General features: G+C 34.5%; 1 protein-coding gene across 1 annotated transcript; it reads right to left on the reverse strand.

Moving 5' to 3' along the window:
* Positions 1-5,501: 5,501 nt before the first annotated feature.
* LOC130469698 (uncharacterized) lies at positions 5,502-6,175 on the reverse strand. Its single transcript, XM_056839127.1, has 2 exons — positions 6,031-6,175; positions 5,502-5,947 (listed from the first exon to the last, which is right to left on the reverse strand). The coding sequence occupies exons 1-2, from the start codon at positions 6,173-6,175 to the stop codon at positions 5,502-5,504; spliced, it is 591 nt and encodes a 196-aa protein (XP_056695105.1).
* Positions 6,176-23,391: the final 17,216 nt, after the last annotated feature.

A 23,391-nucleotide genomic window follows, 5' to 3' on the forward strand; every position in this document is an offset into this window, starting at 1 on the left:
TAGATAAGTGTGCATTCCAATTCCTTTGTCTCTTAGTGTTACTTACTGAACATAAGGTAAAATCCAAGTCATCCTTATTTGGTCCAGAAGTGTTTCTCGAATTACTGAGTTCAACTGTTAAACTTTTACAAAAGGTTAAGCCTTAACCATTCTGAGCACCGCCATGCATTTTCACAGTATCTAACTCTTTGAGAGGCCTTGTACAACAACAACACCATATCCTAACAAATATAGGAGGACAACCCCTTATTGTAACTTATGAACAACTTACTTTGATTCATAGCTAGCCTGAATACTGCTTTTATAGTCTCCTTTTACGATGCGACGTTTAGCGAGCATCAAAGCGAACTAATTCTCAAATAAGCAGTTATAACTAATCAGGTTTCAAGGAAGAGGTTCCAATCATCATTAATGAGAACGACTTATGACATGACTTTAATTTCTTAAAGTGTTCTTATGGTCAATCCGATACAAATTCCAATAAGTATCTATGCAAATGATTTCTCACATCCATGTCCCATATAGTTTAAGAAACCGAACTATAAATCAACTTGCAATCTAATCTTCATTAGTCATAGTTCGTCCGACCATTCAATGACATGGATTAGGGAACCTTTTGTGATTCAATATTCAAGTTCACTTATTGGCATTTCTTTGTCAAAGAATCCATCTTGACATCCCATCTGAATGTTTTGAATCACTTGGACTTCATCATTTAATACTAAACCAAGATTAAATGAAATATGAAATATAATTTCATAAATGATAAATGTATAAACCAAATTCTTACAAATTTGTGGGCCTCTAACCCAAAATCAAACATTTAATGTTTTACAGCTAGATATGGGCCTTTCACATTCATGGAACTAAAACTTGATTCCATTTCTGCATATGAGTGTTGTATGTCATTGGTTATAGAGGTTTAGTTTATCATACTTTGCTATTCTTGGCATCTTTTCTATCGAAAGCCTTTCGATGTAAGATGGAAATATCTTTGAACATGTTTATAGAATGATCTAGTCTTTCATCGCATTTAGAATGATTCTCATAAGTTAAAATAAAAAACCATCCAGATAGCAGACTTGTGATCAACCTGAGTTCATTGAAGAACTCCCAATATAAACAATTTCCTTTTGTTGCTTCTTAGGCAACACCGAAATCATTTCAATTATGTAGAATTGCAAATGATGCTTCCCTTTTGGAATACTCCAATCAGTTCACAGAGATGTGGGAAATACATCTTTCAACTGAGAGCTTGGAAACCAATCAATGATTTAGTTTCCCATGCATCACATATGGTTTTGAACCTATGTTACCACCTTTTAATCACGACGCTCCCGTGTATGTTTGTGGTTTACCTATCAACAATATCCAACTTTTACTTAGGCTATGCATGTAGCATCAATTCTTAGTTCATCTTCACTTCCTCTTATCAAGTGCTTATCTTAAATTTCCAAATGCATTGGATGTTTCTTGATATTATTCTAATGATATTTGATATAGATCATGAAATATTGGTATAAACTCGTCATGATCCAATATTCACGAGTTATCTTGGCGATCTATATATCACACCGTACATGATTGATTGTAATGCAAAAAACATTAGTAATTTAAAATCTATCCATGTAAATTTTAGCTCATTCAGTTTCACGAGATACCGAATCTTGCTAAAATCTTGGCATTGCCGTGTGATATAAGGTCAAGTTTCTTCTTCAAGTCCTTCATGTTTAACCTTAGTAATAACAACCTAGCTTTATACTTAGTAAAACATTCATTACATAGACTTGCTCATATGGGTTGAGAGTCTCTTTTGAGTCTCTCATTTGTGTTTGATTTAGTAATTACTTTTACAGAATCCAAACAAAGTTTTAGATCCTATCGAATAGATCTTTGACCCAATATGATCTAATTTTCACCATGGTTCTAATATTGACAAATACTTTCAAATCCTAACCATTTAAAATTTGAATGTCATTTATAATAGAGAGATATGTATCTCATAATAGAACCAATAAATTTGACTTAGATCCCACTAAACTCCTCATCTATAAGATGATTCATATTTTCACAAAGCTTATGGTTGATCAATAGCCTTTGTTGAAAAGTATGTTTGAATTCCCACTTGCATGCTTTAATCTACGAATAGATTTCTTAAGCTTCCTCTTTTATCTAGCATCCAAAACTTTTACATTGTGTAATGTACACAATTTCTTCCAACAAGTCCAATCGAGGAGGATGTTTCATTTTCCAATTGCCATATTTCCATATGCAATGATTGCTAGATTTATCCAAAATAGTTCAAGCATTTCAATTGGTGAAAAATATTTCAACATTATCAACGCCATGAAGTTTGTTTGTAATATTTAACTATGAATCTAGCTTTTCATTTTTATGTGTATACAATATCATCTTTGTATGTTTTTTGAAAACATGTTTGCAACCAATGGGTGTGAACCCTTTATTTAAATCAACCAAATCATAGACTTGATTCTTCAAGATGAAGACATTTCGGATTTAATGGCCTCCCACCATTGTATATGGACTCAAACCATTTTTGGGAATTTTTAATTCGTCGTAGCTTACCTGTAAGTCATATGTTCTTGAAGCTCTTCCAAAGTCTTCATAGGTTTCATTCCTTAAGATATCTATGTATCTATCTTGGTTGAATTCTATTCCTTATACGATTTATCTAGGTATTGAACATCAAACGTTAGTGTCTATAAAGACATTACTCAAGTCCTTTGAGTATTAGAATTATCTTGAAGCACTTCCAAAGTCTTCTTGAAGCTCTTCCAAAGACTCCTAAGTATCCTACATTTGTTTGTTGCTTGACTCGAAGTTCTTTTGAGGTCACTTCGAGGTCATATTTCCCATTTGCCTTTTTGGAAATATGATGTTTCCTAAAAGACATTATCTAGAGCAACAATCATATGTTCTCAGATTTGTGGTAGAATCAATACCTTTTGTTTCTATGAGTTGCTCATAAAGAAATATATATCTATTCTTGAGTTTGTTTAATGTATATATATATTATAGAAGAAATATAATAAAAAATAAGTAAAGTTTAAAATAAATGAATAAGTAAAATACGTACATTTCAAAATAGCATGTAAAATTAAAAAAATTTAAAAGAATATTAAAAAAAATAAAAAATAAAAAATAAAAAAAAATAGAAAGAAACAGAAACATGGAAGCTGAATAAGTCAAATGAAGTCATCAATGTATATTCTCTCCCTCCACTTTTTCCTATCCAACGCCATATTTTCCTCAATCCCAAGAAAGCTCATATCGTGCTCAATCACATTCCTCCAAGTTTTCTTAGGTCTTCCCTTACCCCTTGCAATTCTATCACTTTGCCACCGTTCTATCCTCCTAACCGGGGCATCACTTGATCGTCTGCTTACATGTCCAAACCATCTTAAACGATTTTCCACTATCTTAAACTCAATCGGTGCAACCCCTACTTTCTTCCTAACAATCTCATTTCTCAAAAGATCCTTTCTTTTATTCCCACACATCCAACGTAACATGCGCATCTCCGCCACATTCATCTTGTGCACATGACAATGTTTCACTGCCCAGCATTCCGTGCCGTATAACAAAGCGGGTCAAATTGCCGTGCGGTAAATTTTTCCCTTCAATCTTTGGGGCATGCCTGAATCACATAGGAACCCCGTGGCACCTTTCCACTTCAACCAACCTGCTTTGATTCTATGGGCCACATCGCCATCCAATTCTCCATCTTTTTGGATTATAGATCCTAAATAACAGAACATTTCAGAGCCTTGGCCAATTTTCCCATCTAAGGTAATCTCCCCTGTCTCTCTATCTGAACTCCACTAAACTTACACTCCATATATTCCGTCTTGTTTCTACTCAGCCTAAAACCCCGAGATTCCAAAGTTTGTCTCCATAACTCCAACTTACTTTCCACTTCTTCTTTTGTTTCATCAATCAACACAATATCATCTGCAAACATCATGCACCAGGGTATACTATCTTGGATTGACCTCGTCAATTCGTCCATGACTATATGAAAAAGAAACGGGCTAAGTGCGGAACCTTGATGCACTCCAATCGTAATGGGGAATTCTTTGGTCTTACCAACACTAGTTCTCACACTCGTGATAACTCCCTCGTACATGTCCTTGATGATATCAATATACTTCCTCGGAATTCCTTTCCTACTTAATTCCCACCAAAGAATTTCCCTTGGTACCTTATCATACGCCTTCTCCAAATCAATGAAAACCATATATAAATCCTTCTTCTTATCCCGATAATTCCCCATTAGTTGCCTTATAAGATGAATGGCCTCCATAGTCGATCTCCTAGGCATAAATCCAAAATGGTTCTCCGAAATTTTCACAGTTCTCCTCAAGCTTTGCTCAATAATCCGCTCCCAAAGTTTCATAGTATGACTCATTAGTTTGATTCCTCGATAGTTGGCACAGTCCTGGACATCACCCTTATTCTTGTACAAGGGGATGATAGTATTTTTCCTCCACTCTAATGGCATACTATTACTTCCCCAAATCTTGTTGAAAAAAGATTTGTTAACCATACAACCCCTCTCTCTCCCAAGCATCTCCAGACTTCGATAGGTATACCATCGGGCCCCACTTCCCTCTTGCTTCCCATCTTTTTCAGTGCCATTTCGACTTCTCTCTTTTGAAATCTTCGCATAAAGTCTAGGTTAACCATATCCCGAGGGTTATTTGTATCCCCAATATCGCGCCCTTGATCCCCGTTGAACAAGTTATCAAAGTAGAACCTCCATCTATCCTTGATTTCCTTATCTCCCACCAAAACATTTTTATCAACATCTTTCACACATTTAATCCTCCCTATGTCTCGCGTCTTTCTATCTCTAAATCAAGCAAGTCTATAGATGTCTTTTTCCCCTTCTTTTGTATCCAATCTTGCGTAAAGATCCTGATTCACCTTTGCTCTAGCCTCTCTTACGACCTTCTTTGCTTCCCTTTTAGCCTCCTTGTACTTCTTGTAGTTCTCATCACTTCTACATTTTCCCAACTCTTTATAGCATTCTCGTTTTCTCTTTATAGCTTGTTGCACAACTTTGTTCCACCAAGATGTGTCCTTACTTGGTGGCATGATTCCTTTAGATTCCTCTAGGACCTTTTTGCCACTCCCTTTATGGTGTGCTTCATTCTGGTCCATAACGAGTCTATATCCAAATCCATATCCCCGGCCCAAATACCTTCACTTGCCACCTTTTCCACAAATTTTAGTTGTTGCTCCCCTTGAAGTTTCCACCACTTGATCCTAGGCTCCACTAGTGGTCTTCTCCTCCTTATATAACTTCTACCTCGAAAATCAAGTACTACAAGTCGATGTTGGGTTGATGTACTCTCACCCGGAATCCTGTTGGCATAATGCACGCTGGAACATGGGAATTCGAGGTCTCATGGCCATGACCGGCTAAAGATCACTGCCATCTCACAGATTGGATTCGATCCAATCAATCTCTGATACCTTTAGACCTTACAATTGGTGTAGCACTGTCTCAAAGAATTCCTTACTAAAACGAAGTCAATCTGACTCGTGTTATCTCCACTCCTATAGGTTACTAGGTGAGAGTCTCTTTTCTCAAAACAAGTGTTCATTATACCCAAGTCATATGCCAATGAAAAACCCAAAATAACTTTTCCCACTTCATTCCGCTCCCCATACCCAAAACCACCATGAATGCTTTCTAATCCATCGCGACTCGAGCCTACAAGTCCATTGAGATCCCCACCAATGATCAGTTTCTCACTTCTAGGGACACGTTGCACCACTTCTTCTAAATCCTCCCAAAATTCTTGTCTAGTTGAAGCATCTAGTCCTTCTTGTGGTGCATAGGCACTCACAATAGTTACAACTTCATCCCCTATCACAAGCTTAATACTCATAATTCGATCACTCTTTCGGGACACGTCCACTACATCATCATATATTCTCGGTCAATAAGGATACCTACCCTATTCCTATCCCTAGTTTTTCCCGAATCCCAAAGCTTATAACCCCATGGAGATATTTCTCTTGCCTTTTTTCCATCACACTTAGTCTCTTGCAAACATAATATGTTAATTATCCTCCCTCTCATAACCTCTACTACTTCGACTGATCTCCCTGTCAAAGAGCCAATGTTCCAAGTCCCAAAACGCATCCTACTACCCTTACCCTTACCCCTGCCCTTACCATGAAACCTTGGATAGTCAACACCACCCTCGGGTGGCGCGCCTTATGACATCTTATATTTATCTTTGACAACTCTGTTTAGTGTGATAATCACTTGAGAGTATCATTTAGAAACTATATAAGAAACTAGTCATGATTATCATTAACCGAATAGATTTCGATTCCTCCATTGGACATATCATATTCTTATGGAGCTTTGATTTCCATATAAACAATCTTGATATTCATTCTCGGCTCATGCAAACATCACCTTAACCCAGTCTAGATGTTCTAAAATTTTTGCCAAGTTGATTTTATACCCTTTTGTGAATTGCATTGAAGCATTTCACATATTTCACTTTGAGTAAATATAGCCATATTTTCTCAAATTCTTGTGAAATAGGTATGTGATAAAATCCATCTTTGGCCTATGAACGTAATTGTCTAGAACCTTCTAACAATAATCCATTTCCATGTCACGTTCAGCAAGTAAGACGTACCCATGTGTATTAAATTAATAAACTTTTAAAAATCCATGCCATGGAATTTTAGAACGTTATCTTGTTGATAATGTCGTATTACATTTCCAAAGATATGTGAAACATAAATCAAGATATTTGGTTTGAACCTTCTGAATTTTGAATGTGAAGAGATTTTTTTTATTAATCAATAATATGACTCAACCCATAAATGGCCATTTCATTCAAATAAACATTCAACGATTGTTTTTGTTTATTTCGAATGTCAGTCTGTCTGTGTCCAAACATAAAATTGTTTATGATGATTAATGGAACGTAACGCCATTAAGTTCCAGCCTTTGGAAGGATTTTACAACAAACAATATAACCCTACAGCTAATGTAGCACAACTTTTCTTGATTTCTCACTTGTAGGTCAATATCCAGACTTAGCTTCCAGATTTTGAGTTCTTAACAAAAGTTAGAACCTCAAACGGTAATCCAATACCATAGGGGTTTATTTCCTAAGTCATTTATCTTTAACAAAAACTTATAGGTAGAAATAGAATCTTGAATTCATTTCTTTTGTTCCCGTTTCCTATCCTTTCTAGCACATTTTCTTATAGTCAAAAACATTTTACTCTTTGCTTGATTTTCTTACTTTTTTATGCTTACAAAGTTCCTTTCCTTTTAATAATTTATAATGACCACATCCAATGATTCTATTTTGACATTGAATCAAAAGGAAATTGGTTGTTAACCATAGGTAATACATGAGCCTTTAACTCAATACTTCATTATTCCAAAACTACCCAGTATTTTGAATATATGAGGTCCAATTGGTCTACCATTCAAGTTTAGTTGAAACAACCATGAAAATCACCATAAGAAAATGTTTCATCTAAGATACGTTCTCAGTCTCCTTTCCTTTTGAGAATTGATCTCAAATATGTTACCAATTAATTGAGGAAATATCGTAGTTCCATTATCCGAACGCAATAAAATTGAAGATTTACTATTATATGCACTATAATTCATATTCTACAAAATGAAATTGCAATGAAAATACTTTTAATAACTTGAAATAAGAGCATGCATGCAATCATTAAAGCTATTAAAATATTTCATTCATGCAATAAATACATAGTCCAAAATGAATGAAACGAATCCAAGACCCTAAAAGTCTCTAAGTCTTAAGCATGCTTGGCTTGTCTTAATCCTTTGAAGATTTCAGGTAAGCAAAAACAATTGCTAGTAATGTCCAAACTACTCATGGTTAACAAGTTAATTCCATAACTTATTCCTTTTCCACAATATGTACCAATATTGCTTGAGTTACAACCACAATCAACGTGCTCCTTTGGGATGTCTTACCATCCAGGAATACTAAAATAGCACCTCGCTTTGGCGGAAAACTACTATCTTAGGTTCGAAGATTTTTGTAAGTGCTTGATTTGGAAGACAATTTTAAACACAATATTCCTTGGACTTAGTTGTTTCTATGTTGGTTTGATTATTTAGTGAACTAAATCCTTAGTCCAACATATAAAAAACGCATTCATATATACATATACCAATATAAAAAATCATAAATAAGTTTGGTGAACTAGTATGGCCCCAAAATTCTTGGTCTTGAAGCATCCAATCTTCTTTTCACCTTGTTAGCTTCGCACCGTCTTGAAATCCATTCAAAATGCTAACTTGAAATTTTGAATAAACTAGAGAACTTGAACTTAATAATCTTATTATTACATCAAAACGTTATGGTACGCATACCATATTTAAAACTTACATTCAAAGATAAAACGGTACGCATGCCCTATTTAACTATCCTAGTTTGGCCATACTAGTCACCTTCAATACCTACAATACATAGTAATAATATATATGCATTCAACTATTCATATCTTAAAACAAATGGCCCAAATAAGCTTTGCGAGTATTTACATGATTAGTTAAAATCACGTTCATATAAGCGCGTCATAAAAGATTATCAATTCCAAATTATTAATCCTTAGAATTAATCTAATAAAAAAGTAATTCAATTAAAATAAAATGTCGTACGGAAAAATTAATTAAAAACAGTTAATTAAAATTTTTCATTTAAACGCCTCCCACTTAAACCAATATTTAATCTGGACTTTAAATTTTAAATATTTAAACTCGCGGTCCGACCCAAGTCAAATAAAATAAAATAATGAAAAAGTCAATTGTTAGCCATTTCGTGCAAAAATAGGCCCAAAGCCCAAAATTAGGCCTCGGAATTTAAATCGGAGCAAAAACCACAAAATGTGTTGGCTAGGCTTGCGCCCATTCTAATGTCGTGTTACTGCTCAGCATGCCGCACAAGGCCTTGGCAGTGCCAAGCCTCGCACAGCAGCGCTGTGCCTCGCAGCGCGAAGCTACTGCTGCTGCTTCGTGTGCGCCAGGCCAACGTGTTTACCGCATGTGCCATGCGTTGCTACGCCGCGACCTTGTTGCTGCTGCACGCAAGGGCTACGCCTAGCTCTTCGTACTTGTCACGTACCCTTTAAAATTTTCAATTTTTATCTACGAAACATTATTTGCACGAAATATATTTTTCATAATATTAACAAATCCAATCGTTTTAATTACGAAAATTAATAAAGTTGGTGATTTAATAAAATTTCAAACAATCCAATTTGTGAAATTTATAAATCTAGGCTAATGAATATTCAAATTTAACGAACGATCAACATCAATTTTTTTTTAATAACTTTGATAATCCAATCCAAACATTTAAATCGTCATAGACATTTAAATCGTTCTATACATTTAAATTTCAGATTTTTATCAAATTTGGTTTAGGTGAACGATTAAAATTAACGAATCCAAAAAATTTTTTAATCCTAGAATTTTTAAATAAACCATTTAAATATGAAATCATATTCCCCTTCTCAACTAAATAAATTTTCAGATCTAATAAAATTAATTTTGGATCAAAAATTCATTATTCTAACAATTGGGATTAGGGTTTATAATTAAAAATTATGAAAGAAAAAATTATCATTGGTACATATTATTATAAACAACAGTAGGATAAAATTTCAATTAATTATAAGTCGATTTGCTCATACAATTAATTTAAAAACGCGTCAACTTTAACGATTTAATTCATTAAACAACAAAAAGGCCCAAATTAAAAAATCCAACTTCGGGGCCTGTTTTTGACATTTTGTTCGCATGACTTGATTTTAAAACTCCATTTCCAATCAGACTAGGGTAAGAAAAGTCGAAATTTCGACACTTTATGAATACAGTACCCTTTCAAAGATTCATCCAATAATCAAGAAAAAAATCGAAAAGTCACGAAAAATTTTAGAAAAGTTTCGACAATATCACAAACATAAAAACATGCTAAAAAGTACTTAATTCACATGAATCTCATGATACGAATGTAGGGATTTACAGGTAAATAAATAACATGATAGCGGAACAATCCCAAAGCCAGGAAACATGTATAAAGTATAGATTAAGCAATACATACAAAAGTAGCGTGTTTTCCCCTTTAGTATACGAACACAAACAAGAACTCCTAACGTAGTTCCTCTACTTGGTTTACCGTCACTTTCAGATCCGCCTTGACATTGATAGTTTAGATCGTATTAAAGGTTTTGTGACTTTTTGGGATGAACACATTATGGAGGCACAAAGAGCATTAGGGTTTCTCTTGATGTGCTAGGGTTAGTGTATGACTGAATTAGTGATTAGAAAACAATATGTTTAAGTTAATAAACCTAAGAAAGTGTGCAAGCCAACAGACCATGGGCTTGGCCGGCCAGCTTGCACGAGCACCCCAACACGCGCGCGCACAGGCGCTGGGCCATGGGCCACGCTGCTGTTGCTACCATGCAGCTTGGCCCGCGCGCGCACACATCCACACGACCATGGGCCTGTGATGTGATGCAGCGCTGCTTCCCTCGCTGCATGCCTCATGCTCATGGGCCTTGAGTGCTTCGCGCACTCGGCTCGTGGGCTGCCCTTCGTATGCGTCCGATGGCCTTTTGGCCAATGCTCATCATATAGTATAATACGATCCAACGTCATATGATACTATTTTTCGTTTTGCTTAGCTTACGAATATATGCGATACGATATACGATTTCCGATCCAACTTCATATCGTATAATTATTTTTTCCGTACTAACTTCCTAAAAATCCATTAAATGAATTTCCTATTCATTTGAGTCTAATAAGGATTAGAACTCACTGATCGGAAATATTGCTCCAGCTAGCTGTTTCGATCACTTGATCTTACTGAATTAATTTTCTAAACAACCTTGCTATTTGACCAACGCACCTTGGGTGATGGACATATTTTCTTCACCCACGAGGTACCCCCTTAGTCCCGAAGGGATTCGGGCGCAGTATCGAAAGAAATTACGAGGTTACATGGAAGTTTGTGGAGCGATGGAGATAGGCTTTATGGAGATACGACCAGCGACGAAGGCGACGGTGGGGGGCCAGTGTTGTTTAGAAAATGATGGAGAGAGAAAGTTGGAAGTAACGGGTGATGATGGTGAAGTGAGTGGTGGATGATGATTGATGTGTTTGTAATTAACACATCTTTAGAAGCCAATTAAGATCTCTTTTGTATAGTTGCATTTAGAGCTATTCGTACTCTATTTCCTTTCTTTGCTTGTTTTCTACGTAGACTATTTTCTCCCTGTTACCAGGCCAAGCTAAAGCGGCGCACGAAGCATGGATAGGTCCCGCTAATCCAAAATAGAGATTGACCACACCAATGGGGTTCGAGTTCAACTTTCATTGTAGCCTCGTCATCCCACCTCATCACTGTCATTGAAGGATCTCACATGGGAAGGATAATTATTGGTGGAAAGCTTCCACCAAATCGAGCCTTTAGACTTTAAGTAGCACGACATTTACACAACGGGAGAAGTGAAGAAGAGAAGAAACGAAGCTAGGGGAATGATCCATGCACGGATGATGCAACCCTTACATTGTATTGGGAAGGAAGAACGCCATGGGAAGCAGCCAAGCATGAGCCATGCACGATTCAACTTTGGTCGTGTAGATTCTGAAGCACGACCCTGGCACGGGTCTGAAGGAAATAATGCCCTTGGTCCAAGTTTGCATTTAATGCATTTATGCTAAGTCCAATAAATGCGGTTCAATATTAATTAAACAAGTTAATTATTCAGTGAGATCAAGTGATCTGAATGCCTAGCTAGAGGCCGCTACAGTTCAAGTGGAATTAATAATATTAATCTATAGCTTACTCTTGACTGAACCCGCAAGGTCACACAAATAGTGCGTGAATGGATCAAGTATTTAGGTGAATATAATATTCAGTAAATACTCTATTTATGGAAATTCGGAAATGATGGATCTTGGTTCGAGTGGGAGCTGAAATCATCAAAAAGGCAAAGAAAGAATATTTGCGCGAAATGAAGATATTGCGGGAAAAGGAAATATGGTTCTAACGGAAATATAAATATTACCGAAGTCGAAGATATTTCCAGAAATGGAAATATGGTTCGTTTCGGAAAAATATTAACGGAAATAGAAATATTGTCGGAATAGGAAATATTTCCAGAAACGGAAATATTGTCGAAATTGGAAAATATTGTCGGAATCGGAAATATTATAGGAAACGTGAATATTTTTCGAATCGGAAATAAGTTTCGGAATCGAAAAACGAATCGGAATTACGACGAGCGATTGCTCGACGAGCAAGCCCGCAAGGCACGAGGCCCATCGCCTAGCAGGCCTACGCGCGCGAGCAATAGCGATGGGCCAGCAGCGCCATAGCGTACGCTGCAAAGCCTTGCGTCAGCGGCAAGCAACAAGCAGCAGCATCGTGGGCTTCAAGCCACACATGATGCAGCGAGCACCCATCCCGGGTGTGCTTGTCATTGGCTTGGGCGCCAAGTCTACTTGCATGGCAAGTAGCTTGGGCCTCAAGCTAACCGTTTTCCCAATCCTACGGAGACTATAATTTTAGGATAATTCTAATACTAATAGTGTTTGATGATTTCTAAAATCCTAAGAGTTTAAGACTAACTAGAATCCTAATACTAATGGATTTAGTAAATTCAATCTTAGTAGGATATGAATACTCTATTTCCTCCCCTATATATATGTGATCCATGATCCAACCGAATTTAATAATTTTCCTATCACTTATTGTGAGTTCCCAAGTGCACATAAAACCTTAGATTATATCCTAGTTTGTAATAGCCCGCCCATAACAAGCTGCTTGCTTATCACACTTAGCCTATATTTAATCAACTGAACTCAAGCCAGCAGCTTAAGCCTTAATATTACTTACCGATAATTACAAAACAATTAATAGTAATTCAAAGCAAAATAATAATAACGATTTACAGTCAACCCAAAATATCAAGCTTCAATAAAGCTTAAATTACACCTTGAGCAACTTAGAACACGATCTTTAATTGTTTCCGCCATGACACATATAAACCTTGCATTAACCTCTACACATTCCCTTGCCTTTTACCTAGACATGATCATCCCAACCTGCAAAACAATTTAAACCTGCCCCCACCAGGACAGGTTCAGAGAACAAAGTCAGGGAACAAGAGTACACACTGTCCAACCTAAAATATATTTGATAGGTGGCTCAAATAGTATTAGTTTTTGTTTCATGATCATTTTGGAAAACACTTCACTTATTCAAATCACATTACTTAGAAAAACATTGTTTGATAAAAGCATCATAATTCATTTGAAATTCATTTCACACTTTCACGAAGTCATTATCATTCAAATAATAGTTTAGAATACGAAATATCCACATATCATAATTTCCTCACATCACTTCCAAATTCACAATTCATCAAAAGTTAGTCCCATGACCTATCACTCATCTAATTATTTTCATATTCTTGATCACTTCCAATCATACTTCATCTGACACGTACTCACAATGACAGCCCATATATTTCTCCAAATATAACCATTTTCAAACCATGAAATATGCCACAAAGTAAAAATCATAATATATACATTCTTTACTCAAAGTAACACTCATTGCCGTAACATTTCCAAGATTTGCTTCGCAATATTCTTACAGACATAATTCCAATTCATAGGTTCATTATGTTCCAATATACACATGGTATCATTTCACTCACCAAACCAACATGGCTCTAATCGGTAGTATACACTCACTAATAACATATTAATTTATGGTCGGGGAAAGCGAATACGAATTATGATCATCATGACCGACTGACTCTAAACTATGGGGGTCGTCACCCTCCTACTAACCAATATTCTTGCAAGACTAATCAGGACGGCAGCTGCAAGTATCGATCTTGCCTGCAAGACGGCAGCTACGAGAATTTAACTCGCCTGCAAGACGGCAGCTACGAGAATTTAACTCGCCTGCAAGACGGCAGCTACGAGCATTTCACTCGCCTGCAAGACGGCAGCTACGAGCATTTCACTCGCCTGCAAATAAGATGCTTATCACTAACGCATGTGAGCATCACGCCACACATACATAGCTAATTTCCCATACATAACTACTTTGATGCTAATCTATATAATTTCGTTCTCAAAACTTAAGTTTCATTCCCTCAATCATGTATCAGCTTCTTTCTCAATTCTACATATCTTGTCACAATCTCCTTTGATTCAATTAATTGAATTCATAAATTTTAGTTATACACATAAATGTTACCTTGAGTTAGACTCATTAGATATTTCTCTATTTACCATTCGTCAACTTATGAATAACCGAACTCCATATTAAGACAATTCTATGTTCAAGTTTAATGTAACTCCTAACCTAGCTTGCTAGTATATTATTTCACAACAACAAAAATACCATTACCTTCTAAACATTAATTATGTTTGTAGTATGATTCAATGTTATAGTACTCAAACTGCAATAATTATTTAATCCTAATTATTAAGTTTAACTAGGTGATCTTAGTGTACCTGAAATGAGTCTTTATAAAACAATTAACAACTTTTCATTTATATTAAAACAATCTTTACTAAATCAAACCCATTTTATTATCTATAAGGGTAACTATTAATTTCTTATAGATTAACTAGTTTTAAAACACTTTAACTTAGTTCTAATTATATAAAAACATCATTTCATTATTAAAACTCTTTTTAGAAGTTGTAAAAGAATCCTTTGTTTTTGCAAGCTACTGTCGTTTAAAGAACTAAAAAAGAATTTGAAAACATCTTTAGCTTCAATCGTTCCAGCTCTGAAGTTCATTTAAAACGCCTTATTGTTGTTTAAAACTAGCTTACATTCCATATTCCACAATTTAAATAATAGCATACGACTTTTATGGAAATCCCAAATAAAGGTGGGTTAATAGATATAATCGTAAATTCTTCTCGAAATGATTCCTTAGAAACTCGTCCCTTAAACACTTTATGGACTCAAGTGAAATTGATGACTTTGTGAGTTTTATCTTTACTTAGATTAACCATTAACACCCTAGATTCTTATTTAAATTTTTATTTATATGATTCTTAGCCTCATGGATTCATTTTCCTACTCCATGATCAATCATAACAATAATTCATTCACAAAATCAACTCTCAATAGGTTCAACTCCTAGAAAGCACATTCTTAGCTCAATCTCCACTCACAAGCATTTGCAAATTCAAAACAGTTACATTTCATCAGTCAATAAATGAAATCAATAATCATTTCATTAAATCAGTAGAAAATCAACAAGTTTCATAAGTTCATTTGCAAATCTCGATTCAAAACATACATTCATATAACGCGTAATATTGCTAATGATTTGTCATACTCCACACAAATTATAATTTAAAATACCGAAGATGGTTAGACAATGTGTACCTTTGATCACCAACACATAGACTCCAAGATTATAGATTTTGATCATCAATTCTCGCTTAACTCCATAATTCAACTCTCCTTAATCGTTCTCCAACCATTCACCTCATCAAATAAAGACACTAATCAATAAACTACTTATTCAAATCGAACTAGAACTTGATTGAATTGTATTAGTAATATTTGGTTAATTTTTCCAAATCTATTTCATATCTAATCATAAGACTCAATTGATTTTCAACAAAATCATATTGGATTTGTCAAGCGAATATTATTATTGAAATTATATAGCTCGATAATAACTCTTCAAATACTAATCAATCTATGTAATCAACTATAAAATATTAATTGTATTATTATTTAGAAATTCTTTTTGAAACCAAACAATAACCTTGAAATTTCTCCATCACATAATCGTATGCTTAATCATCAATCAATTGAAATTATTTTCACATTCTCCAATAAACCAGTGAGAATTAAATTATCAAAGCTATTACAATTGAAATAGAGTTAAACCAGAAATAGATGAGAATTGAATTGGGATTGAGTTTATACCCTCAAGATGAATAACGAGGCGGGAAACAACAATTGACAACAAGATAAACAACAACAGAATGAGCAGCAACAACCCTCACGAGCCAAAAGAGTGGCAGCGCCGAGGCCCAAGATGACCGCGAGTTTAAGGGTAGAGAGAGAAAGCCAATGAGAGAAACGTGAGGAGAAGGTAAGGATAACAACACCAACAACAAGAGCAACACCATCACCAAGTTAGGCGGCACCAGCGACGGAGAGGGGCGGCCCAACCAACAACAGGAAAATAAAATCAAATGGGTGAGTTAGGGTTTGAAGTTCTAAAATTGAAATTAGTTAAATCATTAGATGGAAGAATAACAGTGAATTACCCATTGATGTCGGAGTGTCGCTAACGACAACCTACGACCACCTTAGAAGGCGGCGGCGGATAGAAGAGAGAAACAGAGGAGAGAGATGCGAGCAACTACAACAATAACAACAAAACCAAGAATAACAACATCTGCAGCATCAATGGAGCGGAGGTGTAGTAGAAGTGGCCGACGGTGCGGCGGCGATGAAGAGGGGAGAGGAGATCGGGTGAACTGAGGGAGAGGAGGGAGATGTGTGGAAGATGAGAGGGAAGTGAGTTCCTCAAATGATGTTTCTAGAAGATGGTTTTGAAAAAAAATATTGTTTATTGCAAATTGATGATTCACCAAGTAAAGGAATTTAAACACTTGGCAAAAGAAAAAAAAGAAACATGGCTCAATTAGCAATTACTTTTAAAATTAAATTTCAGATATTTTTGAGAAAATACAATTAAGACAATTTAATTAGATAAATATTGAATTAACTTATTTTAGAAAATATTCATTGGAGTTAAACCATTTAACAAAATAATACATTACTAATTCGATTTATTTTATTTAAAATTTTTCTTCTAAAACTATAAATCTCAATTTCATAGTGAATCATTGAAATTAAACAAATAATTAGAATAACATAATCTATAGGTGGAATATTTCCAAAATTTATCTTGAAAAGAAACTTCAAGTAATACATTTGAAGAATGGTTAAAACTAATAATAAGACTTTTAATTTTCACAGTAAGTTTAGTCCCAAAATCATAATCTCGAATTATTGTAAAAAGAAACGTTTAAGAGAGGCATTAAGACAATATTTTTACTTATCAACAGATTAAAAACTGCTCAAAATCTGGGCTATTACAATGTAGAAACTAATTTATCAAAGATCCAAATTCTTTTTAATCAAATAAATTTCCGTAAATGTATCTCGGGCTGAATCTCGAAAATCAATTCGAAGGCTAGCTTTATTATAATATAGATGTAAATAAATAAATGAATAAATAAAATTCAAATTTATTCACCAATTAAATACAGATCTTAATCTCAAATTGGGTTTAGGAGAAATTCTAATGACACGTTTAAGACAAAAATTACTCTTAATATGATATTAAGAATGGCTTAAAATCAGGGTTGTTACACTATACCACCCTTAAAATAAGTTTTGTCCTCAAAACTTCATCACGTAAAACCTTAGGACATTTGAATAATCATTTTAAAATCGAGTCTTGAAATAAAGTGTAGAATACAAAGCGAGGTAACTCAATCTATACTTGAGGAAATTTCATAATAAAATAAATCAATACTCAAAACCTTAGGAATAACACGGGATAGAATAACTTAACTTCTGGAGGTAGTTGGGAGTTCAACTAGGGTTTTGAATCTGAGCAACAACGAGTCAAGCTTCAAGCTTCAACATTGCTTAATTGAATTGACGTGTAAGAGGGTTGGATGGATTGACAAGGAAACAACATACATAGTTGGTTAAGAGAGAGTGATTGGAATATATAATTCTATTGGAGGAATGAATTTGATAAACAATGTTCCTAGGTTATTTTGAAAAGAATCTAAAATTTTTCATTAAAATTATGAGGAATATTTAGTTAAAACATTTTTGAACCTTGACTATTTCTTTAAACAAGCTTCATTTTCGAAATTCAAAAACGAAAACCTTAAGACAATGTAAAATGATAAGTTCACACTTCAATGAATACCAAAACCATATACGACTCATATTTTGATTTTCCTTCACAACAACCAACCTTTCCGCGCAAGATTCTTAATTCTTAGCCTCGAACTATCTATTCTGAATTCTAATTCTAATAGTTCCAAATGAATAACTCTGCTTAGGCTCACATTTCTAGTTTACTTCCTGGACAAACCCTACCAGTAGGTCGATTAACTATTACTAATTTATTCCCTTACCCTTTATCCCAAATAAATACTCGAGTTAAAATCATCATTTCCACCAATCCAACGCTTAAATTCCAAATATCACATGTAACCAAGAGTTCTCAAGTTTCTATCTAATAAAATAACGAAATCGAATAGTTTCAAGACCTTGATAATGACTTGGAGATTCACTTAGAAATCAATTAACTAGGATCAAGCCTTCAAAATTAATATATAACTCAATCCTCGCCTTAATTTGAATGATAAGACACCTCTAATTTTAATGGAAGTCACAACCCCATAACGTCAAACATTCAAGACATAGATTCTCAAAACTCAAATAAATAAAAACTTGGAACCAATAGTTCATATTCTTTCACATCATTATTCAAATCTCACTACGACATTCTCGCCTAATGTTACATTATATACTTCATTTCTAATATACAAACTTATCGTACTTACAACTTCAAATCACCAGATTTAAGTAGTTTAATCTTTATTAATCTGCCAAGTAAACTTCGAAGCTCCAATATTCCTAATTCTAGTCACCAACTCATTTTCCTCCACTACCGACGTAAGTAACTACCATGTCCAGCACTACTAACCAAACCAAATAAAAATGAATCCATCATACGTATTTCTCCATCTTCCCTTATTCAACAAAACTAATTCCAATCATCATATTTCAAATTCAATTCAAATAACCCTCTCAGCTTCCAACTTAATTTAAGATATTATTCCTTGGATGATCCAATGGTTCCTATTCAATCATTATTTCCTCATATAGATGCTTAAAACCTTATGCTTGTCATCCCAAAGGTAACCCATTTTAAAAATTCCTCAAATATCATTTCACGATTTAAAACTTTTAACTTCTTTACTAAAGAACTCATACTCATAATTCCAAGATCATACGCTATGATTTGATGATCATAGCAAACCCAAAATAAACCTTGGCTCTGATACCACCTGTAATAGCCCACCCATAACAAGCTTCTTGCTTATCACACTTAGCCTATATTTAATCAACTGAACTCAAGCCAGCAGCTTAAGCCTTAATATTACTTACCGATAATTACAAAACAATTAATAGTAATTCAAAGAAAAATAATAATAACGATTTACAGTCAACCCAAAATATCAAGCTTCAATAAAGCTTAAATTACACTTTGAGCAACTTAGAACACGATCTTTAATTGTTTCCGCCATGACACATACAAACCTTGCATTAACCTCTACACATTCCCTTGCCTTTTACCTAGACATGATCATCCCAACCTGCAAAACAATTTAACCCTGCCCCCACCAGGACAGGTTCAGAGAACAAAGTCAGGGAACACGAGTACACACTGTCCAACCTAAAATATATTTGATAGGTGGCTCAAATAGTATTAGTTTTTGTTTCATGATCATTTTGGAAAACACTTCACTTATTCAAATCACATTACTTAGAAAAATATTGTTTGATAAAAGCATCATAATTCATTTGAAATTCATTTCACACTTTCACGAAGTCATTATCATTCAAATAATAGTTTAGAATACGAAATATCCACATATCATAATTTCCTCGCATCACTTCCAAATTCACAATTCATCAAAAGTTAGTCCCATGACCTATCACTCATCTAATTATTTTCATATTCTTGATCACTTCCAATCATACTTCATCTGACACGTACTCACAATGACAGCCCATATATTTCTCCAAATGTAACCATTTTCAAACCATGAAATATGCCACAAAGTAAAAATCATAATATATACATTCTTTACTCAAAGTAACACTCATTGCCGTAACATTTCCAAGATTTGCTTCGCAATATTCTTACAGACATAATTCCAATACATAGGTTCATTATGTTCCAATATACACATGGTATCATTTCACTCACCAAACCAACATGGCTCTAATCGGTAGTATACACTCACTAATAACATATTAATTTATGGTCGGGGAAAGCGAATACGAATTATGATCATCATGACCGACTGACTCTAAACTATGGGGGTCGTCACCCTCCTACTAACCAATATTCTTGCAAGACTAATCAGGACGGCAGCTGCAAGTATCGATCTTGCCTGCAAGACGGCAGCTACGAGAATTTAACTCGCCTGCAAGACGGCAGCTACGAGAATTTAACTCGCCTGCAAGACGGCAGCTACGAGCATTTCACTCGCCTGCAAATAAGATGCTTATCACTAACGCATGTGAGCATCACGCCACACATACATAGCTAATTTCCCATACATAACTACTTTGATGCTAATCTATATAATTTCGTTCTCAAAACTTAAGTTTCATTCCCTCAATCATGTATCAGCTTCTTTCCCAATTCTACATATCTTGTCACAATCTCCTTTGATTCAATTAATTGAATTCATAAATTTTAGTTATACACATAAATGTTACCTTGAGTTAGACTCATTAGATATTTCTCTATTTACCATTCGTCAACTTATGAATAACCGAACTCCATATTAAGACAATTCTATGTTCAAGTTTAATGTAACTCCTAACCTAGCTTGCTAGTATATTATTTCACAACAACAAAAATACCATTACCTTCTAAACATTAATTATGTTTGTAGTATGATTCAATGTTATAGTACTCAAACTGCAATAATTATTTAATCCTAATTATTAAGTTTAACTAGGTGATCTTAGTGTACCTGAAATGAGTCTTTATAAAACAATTAACAACTTTTCATTTATATTAAAACAATCTTTACTAAATCAAACCCATTTTATTATCTATAAGGGTAACTATTAATTTCTTATAGATTAACTAGTTTTAAAACACTTTAACTTAGTTCTAATTATATAAAAACATCATTTCATTATTAAAACTCTTTTTAGAAGTTGTAAAAGAATCCTTTGTTTTTGCAAGCTACTGTCGTTTAAAGAACTAAAAAAGAATTTGAAAACATCTTTAGCTTCAATCGTTCCAGCTCTGAAGTTCATTTAAAACGCCTTATTGTTGTTTAAAACTAGCTTACATTCCATATTCCACAATTTAAATAATAGCATACGACTTTTATGGAAATCCCAAATAAAGGTGGGTTAATAGATATAATCGTAAATTCTTCTTGAAATGATTCCTTAGAAACTCGTCCCTTAAACACTTTATGGACTCAAGTGAAATTGATGACTTTGTGAGTTTTATCTTTACTTAGATTAACCATTAACACCCTAGATTGTATTTAAATTTTTATTTATATGATTCTTAGCCTCATGGATTCATTTTCCTACTCCATGATCAATCATAACAATAATTCATTCACAAAATCAACTCTCAATAGGTTCAACTCCTAGAAAGCACATTCTTAGCTCAATCTCCACTCACAAGCATTTGCAAATTCAAAACAGTTACATTTCATCAGTCAATAAATGAAATCAATAATCATTTCATTAAATCAGTAGAAATCAACAAGTTTCATAAGTTCATTTGCAAATCTCGATTCAAAACATACATATAACGCGTAATATTGCTAATGATTTATCATACTCCACACAAATTATAATTTAAAATACCGAAGATGGTTAGACAATGTGTACCTTTGATCACCAACACATAGACTCCAAGATTATAGATTTTGATCATCAATTCTCGCTTAACTCCATAATTCAACTCTCCTTAATCGTTCTCCAACCATTCACCTCATCAAATAAAGACACTAATCAATAAACTACTTATTCAAATCGAACTAGAACTTGATTGAATTGTATTAGTAATATTTGGTTAATTTTTCCAAATCTATTTCAGATCTAATCATAAGACTCAATTGATTTTCAACAAAATCAGATTGGATTTGTCAAGCGAATATTATTATTGAAATTATATAGTTCGATAATAACTCTTCAAATACTAATCAATCTATGTAATCAACTATAAAATCTTAATTGTATTATTATTTAGAAATTCTTTTTGAAACCAAACAATAACCTTGAAATTTCTCCATCACATAATCGTATGCTTAATCATCAATCAATTGAAATTATTTTCACATTCTCCAATAAACCAGTGAGAATTAAATTATCAAAGCTATTACAATTGAAATAGAGTTAAACCAGAAATAGATGAGAATGGAATTGGGATTGAGTTTATACCCTCAAGATGAATAACGAGGCGGGAAACAACAATTGACAACAAGATCAACAACAACAGAATGAGCAGCAACAACCCTCACGAGCCAAAAGAGTGGCAGCGCCGAGGCCCAAGATGACCGCGAGTTTAAGGGTAGAGAGAGAAAGCCAATGAGAGAAACGTGAGGAGAAGGTAATGATAACAACACCAACAACAAGAGCAATACCATCACCAAGTTAGGCGGCACCAGCGACGGAGAGGGGCGGCCCAACCAACAACAGGAAAATAAAATCAAATGGGTGAGTTAGGGTTTGAAGTTCTAAAATTGAAATTAGTTAAATCATTAGATGGAAGAATAACAGTGAATTACCCATTGATGTCGGAGTGTCGCTGACGACAACCTACGACCACCCTAGAAGGAGGCGGCGGATAGAAGAGAGAAACAGAGGAGAGAGATGCGAGCAACTACAACAATAACAACAAAACCAAGAATAACAACATCTGCAGCATCAATGGAGCGGAGGTGTAGTAGAAGTGGCCGATAGAGCTGGCAAAAATTGACCCAACCCACCAACCCAACCCGAACCCAACCCAATAATAAAGGGTTGGGTCAAGATTTTCAACCCGTTTAATTAAATGGGTCAACCCAACCCAACCCGTTTAATTAAATGGGTTGGGTCAGGTTGAAATTTTCAACCCGAAAACAACCCGTCTAACCCGTTTAAGTGCAAGCAAGTATGTAATATATATATATGTATAATGTGATTTGAAATATTTTATTTCTCATTTTCCCTTCAACATTGAATAATTATTTGACGTTTTGATTCATGTCAAATACATATTGAAAAATTACTTTTTGCAATGAGATATGCCATAACAAAATCACCTCGCAATTCTATAGTCAAATCAATTTACAATTAAAAGTGGGAAAAAAAAATTAAACGGGTCAACTTCAGGTCAACCCGTTTATAGTTGGGTTGGGTTGGGTTGAAAATCTCAACCCGTTTAATTAAACAGGTCGGGTTGGGTTGGGAAAATCTCAACCCGTTT

This window comes from Spinacia oleracea, chromosome 3, assembly GCF_020520425.1.
Source record: "Spinacia oleracea cultivar Varoflay chromosome 3, BTI_SOV_V1, whole genome shotgun sequence".
NCBI classification, from domain to species: domain Eukaryota; kingdom Viridiplantae; phylum Streptophyta; class Magnoliopsida; order Caryophyllales; family Amaranthaceae; genus Spinacia; species Spinacia oleracea.

What these genes read in the sequence shown, in the direction of transcription:
- LOC130469698 (XM_056839127.1), bottom strand. Translation starts at nt 6,175, where the DNA reads ATGCGTTTTGGGACTTGGAACATTGGCTCTTTGACAGGGAGATCAGTC. An exon ending in AAGAGAAATATCTCCATGGG is followed by an intron (nt 5,948 to 6,030) that starts GTTATAAGCTTT and finishes ATGATGATGTAG; the next exon opens with TGGACGTGTCCCGAAAGAGT.